Source organism: Vipera berus, assembly GCF_964194415.1.
Source record: "Vipera berus genome assembly, chromosome: 1".
Taxonomy (NCBI): domain Eukaryota; kingdom Metazoa; phylum Chordata; class Lepidosauria; order Squamata; family Viperidae; genus Vipera; species Vipera berus.
The window spans coordinates 21,438,017-21,463,679 of record NC_138202.1 but is presented as its reverse complement, the minus strand read 5'-3'; the positions used below and the strand labels follow the sequence as shown (position 1 = coordinate 21,463,679).

The 25,663-nt window shown below is 38.7% G+C and overlaps 1 protein-coding gene across 1 annotated transcript in view; it reads left to right on the top strand.

The window, feature by feature from the left end:
* MDGA2 (MAM domain containing glycosylphosphatidylinositol anchor 2) overlaps positions 1-25,663 on the top strand; it is a gene marked incomplete at both ends in the record, with an annotated part of 586,749 nt that overhangs the window by 515,981 nt on the left and 45,105 nt on the right. Inside the window, one exon of the mRNA XM_081314870.1 lies at positions 18,892-19,069. Within this exon, the coding sequence (XP_081170996.1) occupies positions 18,892-19,069 (178 nt within the window). The remainder of the gene's footprint in view (positions 1-18,891; positions 19,070-25,663) is intronic.

The window sequence follows — 25,663 nt, the reverse complement described above, 5'->3', positions numbered from 1 at the left end:
TCTTCATACGTAAAAGTGGGATTTGAATGTTCTGCATTTTAGTACAACTATGAAAGAAGAGACGAGCAAGCACTATGGGGGTGCTTGTTTTTTGCCTCCAGTAGTGAACAGCTTCTATTTATTACTAAGAAGGAAAATGAAACATTGCATAATGGGAAAGGGAAATGGGGCCTTGGGGAAAAGAATAAGAAAAATCAGAGAATGCAAAACTTAAGGGGAAAATGGTGAGGGATATTGATGATGATCAGTTTCACAAAACAGTTGCATTCTATTTGGGGAGGATCATTTTGTGGGTATGTCCCTTCTCCAAGAAGAACCCTGTGTATAATGCTATTTTCAGAACTATAGAGAGATCTCTTTGGACTTTCTTATTAGTTAATAAAACATGAGTTCTTTTAAAAAAAATATCTGCAAGTCCATCCGTATCAGTATGAATTGTTTTGGAATATAGCATTTGAGAAGCATGACAAAATTACAATAAATTGCAGAAAGTTAGTAGCATTCTATAAATATCAGATTCCTACCTTTACCTTTAGGGCTGTTGCTGTTTCTTCAAAACCACAAGCAGACATGTTCAAGCAAGTCAAATTGAGAAGGAAAAGATATTGTTTTCTGAATTCTGGCCACATTGCCACTAGGCATGTTTCAACACAAGCCCTAAACATTAATGGCTTCTTCTCCCAAAGTAATAGTGGGATTGCTTACAGTTAATTCTGCCACAAAACCCCTTTGGAAATTAACACTACTGTTATATATCATCATGCCAGGAGAAGTGTGGACAGATATTACTACCAAGACAATTTCATTCTTGCCCTAAATAAATCTTCATAATGCACTCTTACTCATCCGACTGAAAATGCCCAATCAATTTGCCAGAAGTGGGGGACATCTTAATATTTTTGTTTCAATTATTTATTAGGTCTGTCCCCTGTCTTTTCATCCATGCAAATATTTCCCCCACCTTGCTGAACCACAGTCTAGGCATGTCATACATAGAACAGCTTCAAGGGTTGAAATAAGAAGCTTTTATTTTTCATGCACAAGTCAGCTAGTTGATATCTGAAGGACAAGCAGACAAGCAATCAAATACAAACCTTTAATAATATTTTCCTGAAAGCACCTGACCTTTCCTGGGACCTTCTGGAGAAATAATGATCTAATGAATAAATTGTAAATTGCACTAGTTATGTCTTGATTAGTGGGAAGATATCAAAAAAAATGGATTCTTCAACCCAAAGCCCTTGGAAAGATAGCCAATCAAGTCTTCCTAGCAGTTGGAATGTGTTGGAAACAGGAGGATGGGTATCTCACCAATAAATTATTCTTGTCCCTTTCCTTTGGCTTCCTGGTTAAACAAACATTCATATATGGAAATATGAATAAAAAGCTTGTAAATTTATACCACAATGCACTATGCAATGCAGAAGAAGCAATCACTGAATTACTTAGGCATGCTGGGTCATCATACAAACAAGAGGATAATTAGAGCAATGCTGGAGAAGCCTAACCTGTCCTGCACTCAGATAAATGCCAGTATTTCCTTTCCCACTGAGACTTGCATCTGTTTAGCCATGAGTAAAAAGCACTCCAGATTCCATCAGAGATGAATCATCTGATTCTTTCTTGGAATTCTTAAACATCTCATGTCAGTCTCATAGCTGTTGTTGAAAGAACATATGTCAAGTGATTCTGATAAGCTAGCAAGTTATGAAATTTCAAATCTTAAATTTCAGAGAGACCTTCCTCCAACACTATTCCCTTGCTGCAGCTGCATTATTCACAAAAGGGGTTTTTTTTCCTGAATATTTTTTTTAAAATAAACTGTCATAGAAACAAATTAGGAACATTTGGTTGCTCATTCCAACCCATCCAGTGAAAATGTTGTAAAATTAGTACCTAAAAGAATGTTCTGATATGTAAGTATTGTAGAGTTGAGCAGATTGTAAAAGTGTGGGATATTTTTCACATATCAATGTAGATAGTGCTCAATTTATGACAACAATTGGGTCCAGAATTTCCATTGCCAAGCAAGGCAGTTGTTAAATGAGTCCTGCCAATTCTATGACTCTTTGTCACTCCCATAGTTAGAGGAATCGCAGTCATAAAGTGAATCTGGCTTCTCCCTTTGATTTTACTTGTTGCAACTGCTATTCACATAACCCGGAACACTGCAACTATCATAAATGCATGCTGCGTGCCAAGCACTCAAATGTTGATATCATCATCGTTGGAAGGGACTTTGGAGATAGTCCAACCCCCTTCTCAAGCAGGAGCCCCTATATCATTTCAGACAAATGGATATCCAGTCTTTTCTTAAAAGCCTCCAGTGAGAGAGCACCCACCACTTTTGAAGGCAAGCCATTCCACTGGTTCTCACTGTCAGGAAATTTCTCTTCTAGGTTGCTTCTCTCCTTGGTTAGTTTCCATCCATTGTTTCTTGTCCTACCTTCTGGTGCTTTGGAAAATAAGTTGACCTCCTTTTCTTTATGGCAGCCTCCCAAACATTGTTGTTGTTGTTGTTGTTAGTTGCGAAGTCATGTCTGACCCATCGCAACCCCATGGACAACGTTTCCTCCAGGTCTTCCTGTCCTCTACCATCTGCTGGAGTCCATTTAGGCTCACGCCTACTGCTTCAGTGACTCCATCCAGCCACCTCATTCTCTGTCATCCCCTTCTTTTCTTGCCCTCAACCTTTCCCAGCATTAGGCTCTTCTCCAGTGAGTCCTTCCTTCTCATTAGGTGGCCTAAGTATTTGAGTTTCAGCTTCAGGATCTGGCCTTCTAAACAGCAGTCAGGGTTGATCTCCTCTAGTACTGACTGGTTTGATTGCCTTGCAGTCCAAGGGACTTGCAGGAGTCTTCTCCAGCACCATAGTTCAAAGGCTTCAGTTCTTTGATGCTCATCTTTTCTTATGGTCCAGCTTTCACAGCCATACATTGCAACTGGGAAGAACATAGCCTTGACTATATGCACTTTTGTTGGCAGTGTGATGTCTCTGCTTTTTAGTGTGCTTTCTAGATTTCCCATGGCTTTCTTTCCCAGGAGCAAGCATCTTTTAATTTCTTGGTTGCAGTCCCCATCTGCGGTGATCTTGGAGCCCAGGAAAATAAAATCTGTCACTACCTCCATCTCTTCCCCATCTATTTGCCAGGAATTGAGAGCACCATATGCCATGATCTTGGTTTTCTTAATGTTTAGTTTCAATCCCAAACATTGGAACACTGCTATCGTGTCACCCCTAGTCCTTCTTTTCTCTAGACTAGACATACTCAATTCCTGCAACCATTCTTTATATGTTTTAGCCTCCATCCTCCAGTCATCTCATTTACTCTTCTCTGCACTCTTTCTGGAGTCTCAATATCTTTTTTATATCATGGCGACGAAAACTGGATGCAGCATTCCAAGTGTGGTCTTAGCAAGGCCTTATAATGCATACTAACATTTCACGTGATCTTGATTCTGTCCCACTATTGATGCAGCCTACAATTGTCTTGGCTTTTTTGGCTGCTGCCACACATTGCTGGCTCAAAGTTAAGTGATTGTCTACCAGGACTCCAAAATCCTTCTCGCAGTTATTGTTATTGAGCCAAGTTTCATCTGATCTGTACCTGTACATTTGGTTTTTCTTCCCCAAGTGTAAAACCATGCTTTTCTCTACACTGAATTTGAATTGCCACATGACTGTGGGAATGCTAGAACTATTATTAGTGTAAGGTCTAGTTGTAAGTAACTGTTTTCAGTGCCATTGTAACTTTGAATGGTTGCTAAATGCATGGTGGTAAGTCAAATTCTGCCTGTATTCTATATTCACTCATACTCTACAAATACACAAGTGTTAGTTTTATGTCCTTTCTTCCTTTGTGACACATACACAGCAGTTAGCAGAGAAGAATGATGGAATTAGTTGAAAAACAATGAGAAAGATACAACCCTAAGAAAAGGAATAAATTGTCATAATAAAGATTAGAAATGAGGGAGAAATCAACAGTTGTATGTCATTGTTTAGAAGTATGTTTTTCAATAAAAAATATATTCAGAAGCGTACAAGTTAAGAGAAAAGAGCAGACAAAAATGCATTATCTTAGAGCCTATTGCTTTCATGGAGGCAGATCTGATAGGAAAAAAAGCAGATAAAAGTGTGCATATTAAGAAAAATATGCATGAAGTTCAGCATAAACATTTGTGCCTATTTTGTTCTTAAAAACAAGTGTGAAAGTGAAATTGAATGTAGTTTAAATTGGACAACTAAGAAATAGAATGAGATAAAATCTTACCCATTTGTCTCTTCTAAATAGATTTTACATCTGTTTTGTTTTTCAAGCAAAGGTTTTATTTATTTATTTATTTATTTATTTAGCTTTTGAAATAGTAACCGAAAAAAGAAACAAAGACATTTTATGCATTAAACAGGTTCAGATTTCCTTTGACATTCATAAAAAGGATCAAGATCTTACATTAGTCACCCACATCTAAAGTAAACATTAATGGTATGTTCTCTGCTACTTTCCCACTATTTAGAAGAACTAAATAAGGATGTCCATTTTCATCCCTGCTTTTTAATATCTACATGGAACTTTTGACTTTGCTATTGGACAACAAAGGGAGATAGTAGATAACTCAGCTGAATACAAATTGGTTCTATTCTATTCTATTCTATTCTATTCTATTCTATTCTATTCTATTCTATTCTATTCTATTCTATTCTATTCTATTCTATTCTATTCTATTCTATTCTATTCTATTCTATTCATTCCACTATTCCAGTGTTGATTCAAATGACAGATGTCTTTAATAAAATAGCAGGTTACTCTATTAACTGGTCCAAATCAGAATTGATGCCAATAGTGTGAAAATATGGTTACCCATTCATTTAAGGAATAATAATTCCATATTTCTACCAAATCCAATAAATATCTAAAGATGTGCATACCAAAAAGTATAACTAAGTAGCATGCAATATAAATAAAATATGGAGAGAGGTTTCTTCAGTTATTGATAGATGGGAGTTATTAAATCTCAACCTTTGAGGAAAGGTGAGCACTCAGATTGAATATTGCTTCCAGATTAATTTATATGCTAAGAGGAATTCAGTTCATATATCTGAAATATATTTTGTGAAAAAGATTCTTTGAAGAATGGCTAGTCTAAAGAAAAGAAGAAATAGGGTGTCATGGTTCCGACAGAGACAAATGAAGCAGAACTCCAAGGCTTGCAATTTCCTCCAAGAACTTGTTTATTGATACAAATTAGTGGCACGTCAAAAGTGAAACCAAGTCTGAATAATAATAATAATAATAATAATAATAATAATAATAATAATAATAATAATAATAATAATAATAATAATAATAATAATAATAATAATAAGTTGGAAGGGACCTTGGAGGTCATCTAGTCCAACCCCCTGCTAAGGCAGGAAACCCTATACCATTTCAGACAAATGGCTGTCCAGTCTCTTCTTAAAAACTTCCAGTGTTGGAGCATTCACCACTTCTGGAGGCAGGCTGTTCCACTGGTTAATTGTTCTAACTGTCAGGAAGTTTTTCCTTAGTTCTAGGTTGCTTCTCTCCTTGACTAGTTTCCATCCATTGCTTCTTGTCCTGCTTTCAGGTGCTTTGGAGAATAGCTTGGCTCTCTCTTCTTTGTGGCAGCCCCTGAGATATTGGAACACTGCTATCATGTCACCCCTCACCCTTCTCTTCATTAAACTACACATACCCAATTCCAGCAACCGTTCCCTATATGTTTTAGCCTCCAGTCCCCCAATCATCTTTGTTGCTTTTCTCTGTACTCTTTCTAGAGTCTCGACATCTTTTTACATCGTGGTGATCAAAACTGGATGCAGTATTCCAGGTGTGGCCTTACCAAGGCATTGTAAAGTGGTATTAGTACTTCACGTGATCTTGATTCTATCCCTCTGTTAATGCAGCCTAGCACTGTGTTGGCTTTTTTGGCAGCTGCAGCACACTGCTGGCTCATATTTAAGTGATTGTCCACTAACTGTCTCTCACAGTTACTACTATCAAGCAAGATACCACCTATACTATACCTGTGCATTTGATTTTTCCTGCCTAAATGTAGAACCTTACTTTTTTCACCATTGAATTTCATTTTGTTAGATAGTGCCCAGTGTTCGAGTCTGTCCAGATCCTCCTGTATCTTAAGCCTATCTTCTGGAGTATTGGCTATTCCTGCCAGCTTGGTGTCATCTGCAAATTTGATGAGTTCCCCATCTATCCCCTCATCCAAATCGTTGATGAAGATGTTGAAGAGCACTGGGCCCAGAACAGAGCCCCGGGGCACCCCACTACACACTTCCTTCCATGTAGATGCAGTTCCATTGAGGAACACACGCTGAGTACGACCTGTCAGCCAGCTACGAATCCATCTGGTGGTGATGCTATCTAACCCACATTTTTCTATCTTATCAAGTAGTAGGTAGTGATCTACTTTATCAAATGCCTTACTGAAGTCCAAGTAAATTATATCTACAGCATTCCTCTGGTCCACTAGACACATAACAATCCCCAATACAAAGTTAAGAAATCCCACCCCTAAAGCTATGCAAGCTACTACATTGCCCAATACATCTTCTTGGCAGGCTTTTTACGAACACCCAGCCTGCAGTCCCAGGAGCAGCTGATGACCTTGGTTCCCATGGGAGAAAGTTTGTTTACTGTAGCAAAGCATCTGGTAAACCCCCTTCCCTCTGTGCTATGTGTCCACCAAAAATGAGTAGGGAAAATGGCTGCAGCCACGCTCATTTTCAAAGTTGACATACGGGAGACATGATAGCAGGATTCCAGTATTTGAGGGGCTGCCACCAAGAAGAGGGGTCATGTTATTCACCAAAGCACCAGAGGGCAGGACAAGGAACAATGGTCGGAAACTGATCAAAGAGAGAAGCAACCTAGAATTAAGGAGAAACTTCCTGACAGTGAGGACAATTAACCAGTGGAACAGCTTGCCTCCAGAAATTGTGGACGCTCCATCACTGGAGATTTTTAAGAAGAGGCTGGACAGTCACTTGTCTGAGATGGTATAGGTCCTCCTGTTTGAGCAGAGCGCTGGACTAGAAGACCTCCCAGGTCCCTTCCAGCTCTATTCAAAATTTCTGTGGGGTTCTTCAACTCCGAGAATATTTTTACAGAAAATAAAATTACCAGTTAATGAGGAAAGACAAATTAAAAGGAAGAAAAAAGAGTAGCTATATCCTTCATGTGTATCACCGCATAAGGTTTATACACATATACATATATAGTGTATATATGCTTGAATAATGTTTATATTATATAAGTATAGATAGGATTCTAACTATTAATGTATAATAATATACTTTTTTCTGTTTTTTGTTTTCACTTTTTTCCAAGCACTTATGTTTTTTTTCTCTTTGAGAATATATTCATTGCAATTGTTTTTCAAGCAACTGATAGAACATTTTTGCTCTAAACAGCAAGCCAGCTTATTTTAACAGAATGAGTTCTTGGTCTTCATTGGAACCAGCAAACGTTCAGATTTTTCCTCAATTCTCTTTTCTTTCTGACATAACTGACATAACCAACCAGAGTTGCCATATCAGGGAGATGGGTAGCATATAAATTTCATATATACATACATACATACATACATACATACATACATACATACATACATACATAAATATGACTCTCTTTACTTCCCACCTAACCTTGGAGGTCATCTAGTCCAACCCCCTGCTCAGGCAGGAAACCCTATACCATTTCAGAAAAATGGCTGTCAAGTCTCTTCTTAAATCTTCCAGTGTTGGAGCATCCACAGTTTCTGAAGGCAGGTTGTTCTACTGATTGTTGTTCTTAGCTGCGAAGTCGAGTCTGACCCATTGCGACCCCATGGAGAATGTTCCTCCAGGCCTTCCTGTGCTCTACCATCTTCTGGAGTCCATTTAAGCTCACGCCTACTGCTTCAGTGACTCCATCCAGCCACCTTGTTCTCTGTTGTCCCCTTCTTCTATTGCCCTCAATCTTTCCCAGCATTAGGCTCTTCTCCAGTGAGTCCTTCCTTCTCATTAGGTGGCCAAAGTATTTGAGTTTCAATTTCAAGGGTTGATCTCCTCTAGGACTGACTGGTTTCAATGCCTTGCAATCCAAGGGACTCGCAGGACTCTTCTCCAGCACCATAGTTCAAAGGCCTCAATTCTTTGGCGCTCAGCCTTTCTTATGGTCCAACTTTCACAGCCATACATTGCAACTGGGAAGACCAAAGCCTTGACTATATACACTTTTGTTGACAGGGTGATGTCTCTGCTTTTTAGTGTGCTGTCTAGATTTGCCATCACTTTCCTCCCCAGGAGCAAGTGTCTTTTAATTTCTTGGCTGCAGTCCCCATCTGCGGTGATCTTGGAACCCAGGAAAATAAAATCTGTCACTACCTCCATTTCTTCCCCAACTATTTGCCAGGAATTGAGAGGGCCAGCTGCCATGATCTTGGTTTTCTTAATGTTAAGTTTCAGCCCAACCCAACTGATTAATTAATTCTCCTTAATTCTAGGTTGCTTCTCTCTTTGGTTAGTTTCCATCTATTGCTTCTTGTCCTGCCCTCAGGTGCTTTGGAGAATAGCTTGACTCTCTCTTCTTTGTGGCAACCGCTGAGATATTTGAACTCTATCATTGGAATGCTATTATGTCACCCCTTGTCCTTCTCTTCATTAAACTAGACATACCCAATTCCAGCAATCGTTCCTTATATGTTTTAGCCTCCAGACCTCTAATCATCTTTGTTGTTCTTCTCTGCATTCTTTCTAGAGTCTCAATATCTTTTTTACATCGTGGTGACCAAAACTGGATGCAGTATTCCAAGTGTGGCCTTACCAAGGCATTGTAAAGTGGCATTAACACTTCCTGTGATCTTGATTCTATCCCTCTGTTAATGCAGCCTAGCACTATTTATTTAGTGGTCACACACAGAATTAAAAGCACTTCATATTTACAAGTTAGAACAGTTAAAACATTTTTTTAAAAGAAGCAATTATAAAACCTAAGAGGAAAACAGAAATAACATTTCAGAATTTAATGTCGAGTTTGGAGATCCAGTCAGTAGCTGCTGTTGTTAAGCAGAGGAAGTCCTTAAAATCTCCTGGGTATCTTCTATTAGTGCATGTGTTGGCTTCTTTGGCAGCTGCAGCACACTGCTGGCTCATATTTAAGTGATTTTCCACTAGGACTCCAAGATCCATTTCACAGTTGCTACTATTGATCAAGGTACCAGCTATACTATACCTGTGCATTTGGTTTTTCTTGCCTAAATGTAGAACCTCACTTTTTTCAGCATTGAATACTTCTTGACTGTTGATCTATTGTTAATCTTGGTGTTAATTTATGTTAATCTGGTTGATTGATTGATTGATTGATTGCTGATGGGGAGGTGTTTTGTCTTTTTGCTCTTTTTTTGTTTGATGTGGTTTTCTGTTTTTCTATCTCAGTGTGCAAGCAGTCTTGTATTTATGAAAGGGGTGCCTCATATTTCCTTTAAATCTTTAAATGTCAAGACCAGTGCTTAGAATTGAACTCCTAAACAAATGTTGAGATCCTCAACAAACTCTGATACATTTGATTTTCAAACCTTGAGGACTCACAAGAATAGCACAGAAATTTCAGGGCCAAATTGATATTTGTATTCAATAAAGACTCCAGTCTCAACTTTGCTTGAAGTATTTGGACTGAAGCATCTGACTGAATGAAGAATCTGATGGCATGAATAAGACAGGGAACACATTTAAAAATGTGCAAAGAAACTAGCTTGTGAAAAGGGGTATTGATTATGGGAGGAAAAAGCTAGAAGCACATGTGATGTATGCATCCAATTGTTAGAGATCTTCCTAAAATCAGATGGGGCTTTAAGGACATGTCTACACCTTTACCTTTTCAACACATCAAAAGTGGTTCACTTCCTTTAGGAAAGACTTAGACTTCACAGGTTTGCACTTCACAGTCGAGTTTATTACTCTAATATTTCCTGATGATTTCCTCTCCTAGTACTAGGTTTGATCTCCTTTAAACTTTGGTTGATCAGCCAAGGTTGACTTGATGCTGCCAGTTGCTGTGACTTTGAACCATTATCCTAAACTAAGCCAGTACATTTTCACAGCCCTTAGTATTTTGGTTCTTCTCAAAATTGTGCCCAAGACTATGACAGCAACAAGTCTCTGGAAATTTTCTACCATTATGTTGTTTATTTTGATAGCAGATGTTCTGGTGATGGAATACATTTATTTAAAAAAGGGTAAACTGGAAATATGCCAGAGGGAGGTTGGAATGGGTGAATGTATGCATCCAATTGTTAGAAATCTTTGGGGGAAAAATAGGATTGGCAACCATTTTCATTCCTGTTTACATAATGCTGTTTCCCATTATAACATCTGTTCCTTTTTCAGTATTGTACAGGTAAAATGCATTCATCACATTCTTCAATGTTATTTTAATGGTATCTTCAGAGGTAGGGTTAGGAAAGGGATGGTAACAGATGTGATTTAGAAGGAAGGATAAATTTGATGTCTTTGCCCCCTCATCTTACCCACCCCTTGGGACTGTGACAGTTGATACATAGCTTGTTCTTGTCTCTTAATGCAACATATACTGTAAGTAGCAGCGTATGTCACAAACCATTACTTCTGGGGATAAATCCTCTTCAGTTGGGTAGCTCAGAAGCAGTTTTTTTGGAGATCAAAGTGGTCTATCAAAAAAGACAAAATGAGGGTCCCAAATGCATGTTCAAAGCCTCAGGTGATGTTTCAGTTGTACAATTGCAACCTCACACCAACAAACATTCTAGGGAAATAAGTCCAGTAACATGGTCCACCTTGTGATACAATCTAACCCTGGGAAAGGATGAATGAGCTGTTAAGGGAGGGAGCAGGTAAGAAAAGAACATTCCTTGAGAAAGAACTCCAAACAACTCCTCTTTGATTTTGTTTTGTAAAGACATCATCATAGGAAAAAAAAAACCTGAATATTTTCAAGATTTACTTATAATACCTTACCAGAGTAAAGTGTAGGAGGTTGTAAACTTTTGTATTGCAGTTTGGAATATGAGGAATTTCATCCTTTAGGATCTAATTATTGTTTTTATGGCATGAGAGTCATTTGCTATAAGATGGGCAGCAAATAAATTCAATAAATAAATAGAGATGCCACCATTATTTATTATGGATCCCAATAGTCATGGAGAAATATTAGGAATGGGCTAATTTTTGCCAATTTTTTGTCTCATTTTTATGGCTTAAAGCTTGCTTTACTTTCATTTTTACAGGAAATCAGTCAACCAAGAAGTCTGAATAAACGCTCATATACCATGATATGTACAGTTCTCCAAATGTAATAACCATTTTTGTACATAACAAGTTCTGTACGAGTACATTTCTTCTTATATAATCTATTTTACTTATATTTTGCTATCATATCCACATTTTTGTACAACTGTGTACAGCTCTCTGTGCATTTTTTTTGAAAAAAAATGAATTATATCATCTAACTTTGAAAGTGCCTATTTCAGCATACCTATTGAAAATGTGAACTAACTAAACCTGTATAAATTCAGATGGAAAATGAAAAGGATTCATTCTTATAAAACGTCCATTCCTAACTAGGAATGGATAAAGGAAAGTTGGCTATAAAACACACTTTCTCCTGATGTGATTTTTTTTTATCCAATTGTTAATGAAATGGGCATCTCTGATCTTTGTTATTTATCTGGAAAATTATTTATTTGGAAAATGTATATTGCCACCTACTTGCTCACAGCAGCTCAAGGTGGCTTACAGGAAATAAAATCACACACTCATACCCCCATTTAATGGGCTCCATCCCAACAAGAGGTCAAATACAGCAAGGAGAGATGCACTACTCCCATCCCATTCTCATCACAGACCATCAAAACATGTGATCAATGCCTGAATCCTGACTGGTAGGGGTCTAGATAATTGTTGTCATCCAGAAACCTTTGGAGCTGCTGTGCAACCACCTTCTGAACAACCTTCCCCAAAATGGGAAGATTGGAATCAGGTCAGAAATTATCCAACAGGGTGGAAACCAGCAATAGCTTCTTGAGAAAAGGGCAGACCACAGTTTCCTTCAAGTGCTGGGACACTACCCTCTCCTATAAGGAAGCATTAATCACTGCCAGAGTCCACCTGTATGTCACCTCCGGGGAAGCTTTCACAAGCCAGAAGAGGCATGGGTTTAAAACACAGATGCTTGCATGCATACTCCCTAGGATTCTGTCCATTTCCTCAGGAGCAACAAGGTCAAACCATTCCCAGATAAAAGGGCAAGAACCTGCCCCAGGGACCTCCAGCAGACCAGCAACCACCTCAGCAACTAGCTGGGAACAAATGTGAGCAATTTTGTCTTCCAGAAAATCTGCAAGTTCCTCAGCTTGCACCTTCAGGTGGACCTCAGTCTCTACCTTTCCCAGTATGAAATAGGCCTTAGTGGCAGCTTTTACCTGTATTCAATCAAATCCATCCCTTGTTTTCCACCAGCAGTGCTCTAGATGCCTCTTCCTCCGTTTCATCCCTCTCAGGACAGACAGGTCTATGGGTGAGGAAAGGTTACATGGGCGCAATCCTATCCAGAGCCTCAGTCACCTTCCTATTCCAAACAGTGACTAAGAGCTTGGCCAGACTGTGCAGGAGATCTGCAGTTATAACTCCCATCTGGGTCAACTAGTCACCAGGGGTGGACCAATCTAATTGGTCCTGCCTCCCTGCGGGTGGTACAGCTCTTGAGAAACTCATTGCCACCAGACTGTGATCTGACAGGGGGCCAACAACAAGTCCACAAATTCCAGGTCATCTAGGCTCTGCTCTGACAAGAATGTTGTGTCTCGTTTGTTGGCACATGTAGCAGCCGGCTACGTGTTTCTCAATGCCCTTATCCAGGCCCGGCCACCAGAAGTAGCTGCGGGCAAGTGCCTTCATTTTGATGACACCAGGGTGGCCGTCATGGAGTGAGTGCCTTTACTCATCAACCACCTCAGGCCCAAACTAAAAATCCAGGTTCAATTACAGGGAGTCCCATGCGAGATGGAGGTGGACTCAGGGTCCTCAGTCTCCATCATATCATGGGACACACTTCCGGGAATTGCACGCCGCTGCAACGCCACTTCCCCCTAATTCCCTCGCAAATTCTGCTTGCTTACTTCCAGGGAGCCCCCATCAAACTGAAGGGGAAAACTAAACTCAGGGTTGATTACAAGCAGTTCCACGGGGAACTCACTGCCCAAATTACCATAGGGAGGCGTGCCAGTCTCATTGGCCTCGACTGGTTTGAGGCCCTGGGCATAAAAATCGTTGGGATTAACCAGATACAGTCCCGACCCTTAGAAACCGTCTGCCACCAGTATGCAGACGTGTTCGACGGGACCCTAGGCAAGTACAGTGGACCCCTGGTAGACCTAAAACTGAACCCTGAAATTCTGCCTGTCAGGATAAAAGCTAGAAGGGTCCCCTTTGCCCTCAAGTCCAAAATCGAAGAGGAACTAGACAGACTAGTTAAACTTGGGGTGTTAGAACTGACAGATGGAGGCACATGGGAAACCCCCATAGTCACCCCAGTAAAGCCCAATGGGGGGGTCCGTATTTGCATGGACTATAAAGCGACCCTCAACCAAGCTTTAAACCCCCACGCCTACCCGGTCCCAGCTGTCAAAAATGTCCTGTCAGCTATCCAGTCAGGCACCATTTTTGCAAAGCTTGATTTGGCGCACGCGTTCTTGCAATTGCCGGTCTCCAAAGAGACAGCAGATGCTCAAACTATTGTCACCCACCGTGGGGTGTTCAAAGTTAACCGCCTGCAATTTGGCATCGCTGTGGCACCTGGCATTTTCCAGGAGGCCATGGAAAAAACTCTCAAAGGAATCCCCGGAGTCTGCCCCTACTTGATGATGTGCTCATTGCAGGGGAGACCGAGGGAATTCTGGCAGAAAGGTTGCAAGAGGTGCTGCACAGGTTCCGCACCGCTGGCCTTAAATTAAAAAAGGAAAAATGTTCCATAGGGGTTCCAGCCACCAAATTCCTGGGCTACAGAATCGATGCCCAAGGAATCCACCCCACAGATTCCAAGATTCAGGCTATCAAAGCAGCCCCACGCCCAAAAAACAAGACGGAGCTACAAGCCTTCTTGGGGCTCCTCAATTTTTACCATGCCTTCTTTCCCCAGAAGGCAACCAGCTGTCAAACGGGCTGCTGCTCACCACCACGCAGACGCGGCGACCGGCTGACCATGACAGCTGTCAAAGCAGCCGCACAGGCGCAGCTCAATGACAGCTGTCAGGTTGCCGGGGGCTGCGCATGCTCAGTAGCGACCAAGCTATCAAATGTTACCAGCTGGTCGAAGGCGCAGCTCGTTGACAGCTCATGGCTGTCAACAGCTAGCCGCACCTGATTGGCCGCTGCCACGCAGTGGGAGAACGCCGCACTGTTATTGGTTATCACTTGTACAAGTTTGTGTATAAATAGCAGGGAGTCCCGGCGGTGTTTTCAAGCCGGTGCTTCCCATTAATAAACATCTGAGAACCGTGCCTGCTGTCTCCTGGTCTTGCCTCACGCTAATCCAAAGAACACCACATTGAGTGTGTGACTACTATTCCTATTTGGGCCCTGGATAACCTGGGACAGGTTCATGGAAGTCATGGTTTCCGTGAAATCCTGGGCTACCTCCAACCCCACCACCAGGGATGGCAAGTTATATATATAAGCCTGGGAAACTCCAGCCCTGGAAGCTGTCATATAGCAGGGAGGCTGGTACAGTAGCAGCAATCCCACCTGATCCCTTATTCATGAGCAGATAACATGTTAATAGATTTCCTGAGTACTACATTGTTATAGATAATCACAATCACTTTGTGATGAACTGTGTGTGCCTTTTGGAAACTTTGAGCAAAAGGCCATATTTTTAAATAGCTAAAGGCACATGTAATAATAAGGGTATGTATAATAATAAGAGTTGAGTTGAATGCATTTCAAGTCTTGGCCCTTTTTTTGTTGTTGTTGTCTCTAATCACCTATTTTTTCTGTCTGATTTATTTTTCATCCAGAATAATATTGCCATGTATTGTATATAGCCATACTTCTATTTAACTGGAGCCATCCCTACTAAAGCCATGTAAACTTCCGAGAGGCATTTTATAAAGCAACAAGCTCAGCAGAAGTATGCTTTGTGCCTGCTTCAGAAGATCAGAGAAGGGCTTTCGAGTAGCCAGATGTAATTGAATGTAATCTGGATTCCTAGTAGGGGAGAGTGCATTTCAGAGAAGCAAATGACGATTCAATTCAGGTAGTTTGTGTGAGAGAAAGAGGGTGAAGATGGCTCTCCCTAGTTCCCAAAATATTTATGGGGTGTTAGCATGCTTTAGTTGGGTAAGATTCTGGCTAGGCATCTGCTTGGAAGAATCATAACATGTCTTTCTAAGTTTTTTGAGCCTGACACCACTCTCAGCTTTCAAAGAAAAAGGAACACCTTGCCACTCTGAGCAATAGGCGCACAGTGATGATTGGATGAAGTGGCCCTCAAAATAGTTTACACAGCCCTAGTCGCCACTGTGTTACCAATTCTATGATATTATATAGACCAATAACCTGATAGAAAAATCGCTTTTAAAACTTACTAGTGTACTATAATTCAGTGTGACAGAAGGGAATAATTAAGTACGTTGAGAATAATTTTATTTAATTAATTTTAATTGCATCTATTAAGAGTACATTAAAATTGAGTTTTTGTTTTGATCAAGTCCATTTCTTTGTCTTGGTTTCACCAGTTTGGGGTAGATAACAATGGCACATCATTGAAAGGTCAAGTGTGACCCATAGCCTGAAAAAGATTATCTTTCTAATTAAGGTCTTTGAAAATATGTATTTTTTTAAGGCACCACAATTAGAGAAATGAATATATCACATTAAATAAAATTTATATTGCAAATTATGTCTTGTATAAAATTATGTTTAAAGGGTGCATCAAACAAACAAAAACCCTCGTGTATATTTCATGATATAACTTCAAAATTGTATAGGAAAAAAAAGGACCTGGAAAACAGTTTGAAGAGATTAGTCCAAGTTTCTTTTCTTGCCCTTTTGTGGAAAAGGCAAATCATATTGTTACAACAGTTCTTTGCTGCAAATCTGGTGATGATTTATCCCACTGTGTTGTGGACTAATCTTTTTTGTCATCACCCATGCACAAAAATTCACAATTCTTGATAAATTTGAGATATTGAGCACATAGTCTGTTAGAAAATAGACATCCTTAACCCACAACACTTGCTCTAAAACCTTGTTAACAGTCCTGTGGATTTCAGCAGTGGTGAATAATAGGACAAGTCCAGGCCATGTGAATTAATGAACTCCTGAATTACATTTCTAACAGCAGTTATTTGCAACCAACCTTTATTAAAGATTCTCTGAGGTGTTAATATATTCGTACCAAAATGACCCTGCCAGAGAAAATTTTTTAATATCCTATAATTTCACTTACCGTGGTATAAAGGAATAAAAATAGAAAGACTCATAAGATGCAGGGCAAAACTAAATTAAGCATCTCCAGCAAAGAACTCTCTAACCTCTTACATTACACCATATCTGAGTGAAATTAGCCATGAAAGCCAGCTGGGTGACCTTGAGCCTGTCAATCTCTTCCAGACCAACCCACCTCACAAGGTTGTTGTGAGGAAAATAGGAGAAAGGATATGGATATGTTGGCCACTTTGAGTTATTTGCAAAAATAATAAAGGTGGGATACAAGTAAGTAAATAAATAATCTACCTTCAGAAAACCTAAGAGCTTAACCCTTTTCAATGATGGTCCTGCTCCTTTGGAATGGCTTAACCCCCTATGCCACCCCTTCTTACAACATTCTTGGACACCTATTCAGAAAGGCATTTGGGGATCAATAAAGTCATGTTACTCCAAAGGGTGAGTGTGTTTGATTATTTATAATTTTATTCATTTATTATTGTATTCAATTATTGATACTCATTCTGTAAGCCACACAGAGTTTCTATAAGTTCGACAGCATGTACATTGTAGATGAGAATGAAAGGAGGACAAACAAATAAATAAACATTCAACTATCAAACAATTTTTATTATTGGGACATGTTCAAAGATTCAACTAGAATCAGAATTCCTTTAACTTAAATCAATCTTAATCATAGATGCAGTATCATACCCCAAATACTAAAAAAATAGAATCTAAATCATTTTTCATTTGTATTAAAGCAAGAGATAAGTTCAGATTTACTATATGAGAGCTCTTGTGAGGCACAAATCAGGTGTGGCTTGGTGCAAACAAAGAGATAGAGTACAGATCTCTCTTGATAAATGGACACTTTTATCCAGCTGAACAAAGGTGGGTCTTCCCATAAAATTAGAAGAATCCTGAATGCAGTTTGAAGCAAGTATGTATGTATGTATGTATGTATGTATATGTATGTATGTGTATATATGTGTGTATATGTGTGTGTGTGTGTGTGTGTGTACTGTCGCCCTGTCTATTTAACTTATATGCAGAGCACATCATGAGAAAGGCAGGGCTAGATGAATCAAAAGTTGAGTTAATGCAAGCATATCAATTAAACACAGCAGTTGAAGGAACAAAGTAATCTATGGGCCAAGAAACCTATGTAATTTGGAGAAGGGTGGGTGGCTATTGATAAGATTTGTGTAAATTTGTGTAAATCTGGAAACCTTTACAAGTGTTCTATTGTCATGCTGGCTATGTATTCTGGGTTCTGTAGTACAAAATATCTGAAAAATGTTGGGCTAAAGAAAGCAGGTATAGAAGAAAGTCCAGGGGAAAAGCTGCCAAGGATTTAGAAATGCCACATTTATATCTTGACACTGAATATCTACAATATATGCTATTATGCATATCTTCAAAATGAACTTTGAGATGTACTATCTATATGGGGATAGGGAGAATGTATTCTAAACAATAGAGTGATCCTTCCAATTAAAAGATACGGAGTGGAAAGATTTTATGGGCTCTGCCTTTTGTTCTTATGGATCAAATTTGACAAATGGAATTGTTTTGTCTGGCTTGCTTTTTGGTTCCTTGTACAAATTTACATGGAACAAAACAGTTGCTGAATAGGTTTATTTCTTTAAAAAATACATACACAGCCATTTCTTTCTTTATTGGTAAATCTATAATAATAAGTTACATTGGTATTCTTCCTATATCAGACTGAGGAGAACATTCCATCACTGAAAGACAAAAACTGCCAAGAACTCTCAGAATATATGAAAAATATTGAATAGGTTGTCTCACATTTATTTTCTAGTAACATTGATAGAACAAAGAAACTGCTGCTCTGAATCAATGTTTATGCTTCTATTTGTAATAAGATTGGAAATAAGGAGAAAATTTCACGTTAGGTAGAACAATATGAAAAAAGGAATACAGAGCAGGAGGAAGATAAAAAAATTGTAAACCAAAAAATAGGTTTGTATGTAAATTTACTGTACCTAAAATGATGATAACTATTTCCCAACATATTTGTTTGGTCCCCATTTATTTCAAAGAGTGTTTCATAAAAAAACAATATATTTGGCTCTTGTTGATCTATTTATATTTAATTCAACCTTTCCTATACATGTGCAACACCAATTGTTGTTGTTCTGGTTCAGATCTGGTATTCTCATTCCTGATTGAGAAAAAAAAAAGAAACTAAAAGGGCAAAGTCATTCAGTGGTCTTATTTCCATTCTCAAAAATAAGATCACCAAAGTCTGATGAGAATTAATAATTTCAGCTATATTTATGTTTGCTTGTTTATTCTTGCATATGTCATCCTAAGAGTTTGCATGATGACCTGTGTCTCCTGAAAAAAAAAATCAACTCCTGTTTTCTCTTGTCTTCTTCTAGGCTGGACAGCAACGGTGGTGGGAACAGGAAATTACTGTGAATGGGAAGATCCAGAAAGGAGAATTGATAACTTACAACTTGACAGAACTCATCAAACCTGAGGCTTATGAAGTTCGCCTGACACCAGTCACTATTTTTGGAGATGGAGATGCAACCATTCGTGTAATCAAGTACAGTGGTAAGGGGAAAAACCAGAGTTTTCCGAGAGAGAGAGAGAGAGAGAGAGAGAGAGAGAGAGAGAGAGAGAGAGAGAGAGAGAGGGAGAGAGAGAGAGAGAGAGAGAGAGAGAGAGAGAGAGAGAGAGAGAGAGAGAGAGAGAGAGAGAGAGAGAGAGAGAGAGAGAGAGAGAGAGAGAGAGAGAGAGAGAGAGAGAGAGAGAGAGAGAGGGCTTGGGAACATAAGTCCCAAAGTCTGACTTCCAGCCTTCCAAACCTTGATGGGAGAGGTTGGAGCATCTTGGATTCTTATAGGGTTCTTACTCTAGTCTGATAAATTGTCCCTCCTATTATTTTTTTCATATTATTAATATGCAAAACAGAAGCAAGCAATTCCTATAAAGCAGGCATGTCAAACGTGTGACATCACGTGATGTCCCGCGATGTATCAGGACTTTTTCCTCATTGCTGGCAATGGGGTGGTCGCGGTTTCAGTGTGATGCATCCGGCCCGCGGGCTGGCAGTTTAACATGGCTGCTATAGAGGATTCATATTTTTATTAATTGAACTCTTACAATCAAACCTATATATTCATGTCAGAGTAAACAATTAAATCATTCATAAGTCTATTATTATATTAAAGTATAAGTTATTCATTTAAAAAATGGAAATTAAACATGTAAACTAGTCCATGGAATTCACATCTCTTAGTAGTCTTTGAAACAGACTGTCTGGCAAGAAAATGTTTGTTCAAAAATAAAATTGGAAGGTGATTACTTGGACTACTGAATAAGTGATAGAGATAGCCTTTTAGATTCAATTTCTCTACAATGGTATACAGTATCCACTTATATTTTCCTGCAGTCAAAATTAAGTGCCATTCTCCTTTAATTGCAACCTTTCATTCTTTCTCATTTCTTCTAGTTTTCAACCTTCAAAATCCTATCTTCTCAGTTTTTTAAAGTATTCAAAACAACAGCATTATCCCACAGGAAGGATTGTTGAAATTAGTTTCAAAATCTTATTTCAAATCCATTTTGATTCTTAGTTTGTTTATAACTTTGCTGTTTATCCCCCCCCCCCCACAATTTTTTAAAGTACTTGTATAAAATTTCTTTTACTAAGGATTGAAGGATACTCAAGTAATAAAGTAATAAAACTTGCCATTATGGAAGTTCCTAATATCTAAAAAGCAGTTAACAAACAACTTCCAAAGTTGTTTTTGAAAGGATGTGTGTGAACCCTGTATCTTGTATCTTGAACCACTGTTTGGGCTACAATGACATTTTTTCATCTACCAGTGCTTTAAACCCATCAGAGCCCTATTTTTTGGTACTCTCATGAACATATGTCTGGAACACTTGTGGGCAATCACAGTCCTCTCTTTGTGCAGAAAGGAATCACAAAGAGTTGGCTTTTCACTCAACACTTGTCTACTCTTCTTTCAACAGAGCTGTCTTTAGTTCATCATTCCTTCCCCAGAAATCACTGCTTCATACATTTTTTTCCACTAAAATTCTTCCTTGCTTTTTTTAGGAGTAGGAGCTTATGAAATTCATTCAGCCTTGACTTTCTCAGTTTTTACTGTTCCATTCACCCATTCATTCTTTCTTCATTTGTTTTACTATACTGTCCTCATTAATTCTGTCTATAGGGGAAATTGCTAGATACGTCTTTTGTATTGTCTCTCATTTTAGTATTCAATTCATATTTATTGAATTCTTAACATGATTTATTCTTGTTTTGCCACACACACTTCTTAAGTATCTCATTGTCACTGCATCCAATTTACTTTAATGTTTGTGGTAACAGACCCAACTCTCATTTCCATATAACAAAACGTGATCTTATACATTGCCATTTTCACTTCTTTGAACAGACATTCTTCATGTTAACGTTCTAACAGCATTTTCACATTTTAAAAATTATCCTTCTACATTACTATTTTTATAAAACCTTCTACACAAATTCATATACTTCATCTGTCCTTCCAGAGCAAAACTTGCAATTGGTTTCCGCATTCTCCCTATTAAACACAGCTTTTATCTTTGATACATTAATTTTCACTTCGATATTACATCAAGCAGTCTAACATATTGAAAAGCATTTTGGTTCTCAGCCAATGATACAGCATTCACATCCCCAACTATGTCTTTAATATCACCATAAACATTATTATATAGCCAAGGGGCTATTACACATACTTCAGAAAGTTAGAAAGGAATTAAAGGGGAAACTAAGAGGAACAAAAAGGGGTCTTTTACCTCTATCAATATAAAAAAAGGGATGAGTGTGCTGCTAGTATGATGGGAGTATGATGGGACAGTAAGTATGATGGAACAGTAAGAAGTGATAGGGAACATACATAGCTTTTCAACTCCTACTGTGTGTCAGAGGTCTTCCCAAAGAAGATACTGTGGTTCTATGTTCAAATGAAATTAAGCAGATACGGGATTTTAGGTACATAAAAAGGTGATTAGGAAGCACTGTGGTACCATAAAGAGGTTAAGTCTCCAGACTGAAACAAGTTACATCTGATAGCCCTGAAGGAGCTGGTGTATGTCATTCTGGAGTTCTTTTCTGTGATTTCCAAGAAACTATGTGAGAATGGATCTAGTGCCAAATGACCAGTGAAGGTCAAATATTTCTATCTTGACATCATGGGAAAAAAGGGGTCACTGATAACTACAAACTGGTCATCCTCTTGATGTTGACCTGTTAAAGAGTAAAAACCTTGTTTGCACACTGTCTGACTAATGTAAAACTGCATTGCTCCTCCCAAAGGTAGCTTATTGTCTCTCCTTTTCATCAAGATTTTGCCAGACCTATTCCCAAACATACTTGGGAATAATTTATTTTTTAATTTATTTTTTATTGGTATTTCTCTGCCACTGCAGTCCCAAACAGCTCAAGTAGCTAATTTCCTTGTATTTTTTTCCATTTAAATCTTCTTGGTTTTCCTCTTTGTTTATGAAAACAATAATGGTATTCTTTTAGCTGTCAAGCACAGGAGGCAATATGCATGCATACATTAAACAAGTCATTATCTAAATTAGGTAACAACAGATTCCAGCAATAATTTATCATGTTAACCCTTGAAAGTGAGAATTTTTGCAGTGGTTAATAATTGAGAACATTTCAACACATTCTTAAAACTATATGGGGGAAAAACAGGTAGGCAGCCATGTCCATAAAATTCCCCTACTTTACTTTTGTCAGAGTATAGAAAACAACTCCATCCCACAAGCTCTACTCCTGTGTGTGTGTGTGTGTGTGTGTGTGTGTGTGTGTGCTGCCATGAAGTATCTAGAAAAGGGTAGGATTACATAAAAATGCAGCTTTCAGTACCCTGACACCTCAAACACCCCTCCCCAATTTTTCTGGTTGATGTACTGCACATAAGACATGGCTTCTGGAATTCTTTCAAACACTTCCCTTTTCCAACAGTGACCATTGGCATCACCTGTATTTTTTGCAGTGAAACAGATTCCATGTTTGGGTGTGCTTGTACACTTTATCCCCAAGAACTTATCAGGGTGTGCAGTAGGTCTGTATCTGTGTCAATGTTGTGTAAGTGGGAAAGCCTAACCAAGATGGATAGATGTTGCTTCTGTGTTGCATCTTTATGTTTACATGTATATTTCAACTCTCCCCTCATGTTGTATCTTTGTATTTATGTGGATCACTATACTGAAAAAAAAACAGGATAAATGCATTTATTCTGCTCTGGATCATGTCACCAGAAGGAAAGGTGGCTTAGAATAGAGCATTTAGTGGACCACTACCCAACTACACAGCCATAGGATGTGTTTTTGTTTTGCTTTGTCTTTCTGGAACTATTTTTTCCCCACATCCCCAAGTTCTGTCCCATTTCTAAACTCAGTGTTGCTTTTCCTAGCTTCTCTCTCTCCATGCCAAATTTCTTTCTGTTCCTGTTTCTGAAGATAGAGAGTCCTGAGCAATTTTACATAGTTTCTTTCCCAGATTATATTTTTTGGAAAGATTAAAAAAGTGTATTATTTCAACAAAGATTTTAAAAAAACCAGCAAATCTGACCCAAAAGAGGGAAAAAAAACCTCAATGTAATGAGTTTCCTTTGAGCTACTGTATTTCTTGATAATAAAAGGTTAGAAAACTTGTTCTTGGTTGGTTTACTCCAAAAACAGAAGACTTGTAGTATATTCCTCGCAGAAATGACAGCTGTCAAAGGCCGCTCCACGTGGCCGCACTGACAGCTGTCAAAAGGCCACCAGCCTCAACACGCATGCGCACCCCGCCGTTGACACTGAAAGCTGTCAAAAGCCGCGCATGCGTAGCAGCAGCTGCGAGCTGTCAAAAGTCATGCAAGCGCAGATCCACCAGCCAACTGACAGCCGCTAGCTGTCAAAACTCCGGCTAGGTTACATAGGTTCCCAGCTGAAGCGCCAGCCAGCTGACGGGGTTCCCCGGCCCAGCGGCACGTGCGCTATCACTAGGGGAATGTCAAAAGCTGCCAGCTGATCATTGGGCATGCCCCCTCGGCGGGAAAACACCCGTCCCTGATTTGTTGATAAGTTTGACAGTTGCCTATATAAAGGCTCGTTGTACTGTTTCACGCTGTCCGGGCTGAGCTAAATAAAACGTTTGAACTGAAGCCACCGTCTCTCATCACTGCTCGAGATTTTGCAAGACTTGGCTTAATATCCCTCTTGAGTATGAATAGTGAAAGTATGGGTAATTAGAGAGAATTTGCTTTTTAATTTAACTCCCCTCTTTTTCAATACTGCTGATGTAAATGAATAAGCAGAACAATCTTAAAGGCTTTTCTACTTAAGATACATCAGTTGTGATTTTATTTTTCCCATCTTCTGCTTAGAGCTGCTGCTTGAGGTAAATAAATAAATAAAAAACTGAGAAGAATGTTGATCTCTAACTACAATTGTATATATCAATTATATTTAAAAGGAATTCATTAGATGCTTAAGTCCTAGTATTTTCAATACAGTTGGGAACTAAGATATAAACTTTTTTTTTCCTCCACCTTGATTGGAAAACCTGGTTTTCTGCAAAGCCCAGAATGTGATCCTGTTCGGCGTCGATGGATCTGCTGGTGCACACAAAAAATGTATTAGTTTATAATGTAAAATAAAAAAGAAACAGTGGGATAGTAAGGGAGGGAAAAGGGAAGAGTAAAGTGTAGGGCAAAGGGGGAAAAAGTAAGAAAAGGCATTGACTTCCAACTCCCATTGGTGCAGTAGGATCCGATAATAGCATCAAACCTCAGCTTTTGGCTTTTACATAATAATATAAACTAGCCATTTCTATAACAATAAACCTGATCCGTAAAACCCAAAATCAGTAAAACCTCAAGCCCTTTCTGACACACTCCACACTCCAGGGTTTCTTTTCCATTCTCCTTGATAAGACAGGCTTTCCAGACAGAAAAAGAGGGTGGGGGGAATCTGATTGTAATTTAATAATCAGTTCTCACAAAACAGACTGCACCAGACTGTACCAACAGCCCCAAATAGCCACACCAGACACTCCACATGCAGGCTACACTACATTTTACGATTTCTCAAGTGCTACCCTCTAAACCTATACTCCTACTATTTTTAAGCAATCTTATAGCATTTATGACTTCCCATTTGACACATTTTTCTTTGGGCACTGACATTGATAGAATTTGTTTAACTTCAACTTGTTTTTTTTATAATTAAGCCTATAACTCTTTATATGCCTACATATGGCTTCACCAAATACACAGATTATGAACATTATGTCCTTAAAGAAGTTATCAAAAGAGACTTTTAATGGCCAGAGACTGCACTTAACATTTTATGGAAGAGCCATGAGTCAAAGCAGAGATGTATGTCCCCAAACAGTGAGTACTGTGCTTGCATAATCCCCAAGCTATTTATCTGAAGTTTAACAGAATTGATCCATTCCACACGGATATGCCTACAAATCATGGCAAGAAATGAACATTTGCATTTCTTTAAAAGAAAAATTTAAAGATGTCTGAAATCATTCATGTGACACTACAGTACTTTCAAATTTCATCTGACACAGGATATTAGGCACAGAGATTCAGGTTTACAAACTAAGTTAGATTTCACACCTGAGTCAAGATTTCCTTCTGCATCATTTTAAAAAGAAAAACTTTCTCAAATGCATCTTTTATAACATTATAGAAAATCAGAGTCTCTGAACTTTTGGCATATCCAAACCATGGAATATACAGTCCAAACATTGCAGGAATGATGGCAGAAATGGAGGAATACTGGGGTGAATGTTATAATTCAAATTGCCACAATCAGTGACAGATCTATTTGTCAAGAAAGGATATGTGGCTAGTAGCCAAGAGGACCCCCTCATTTCAAAGGCAGTAGATTTTGGTATACAGTTTTGAGAGGACAAAAGGGGACAATTGTCTTTTTTAAACCTTTTTTTCATAAAATCATTAAGGCAATGCTTGTTAAAGCTGCAACTCCTTGATCTGATCATTTACTTATTTATTTAGCAATAGCATTTAGACTTACATAGGGCTTCATACTGCTTTACAGCCCTCTTAAGTGGTTTACAGTGGTTTACAATCTGGGTCCTCATTTTACTAACCTAGGAAGGATGGAAGGCTG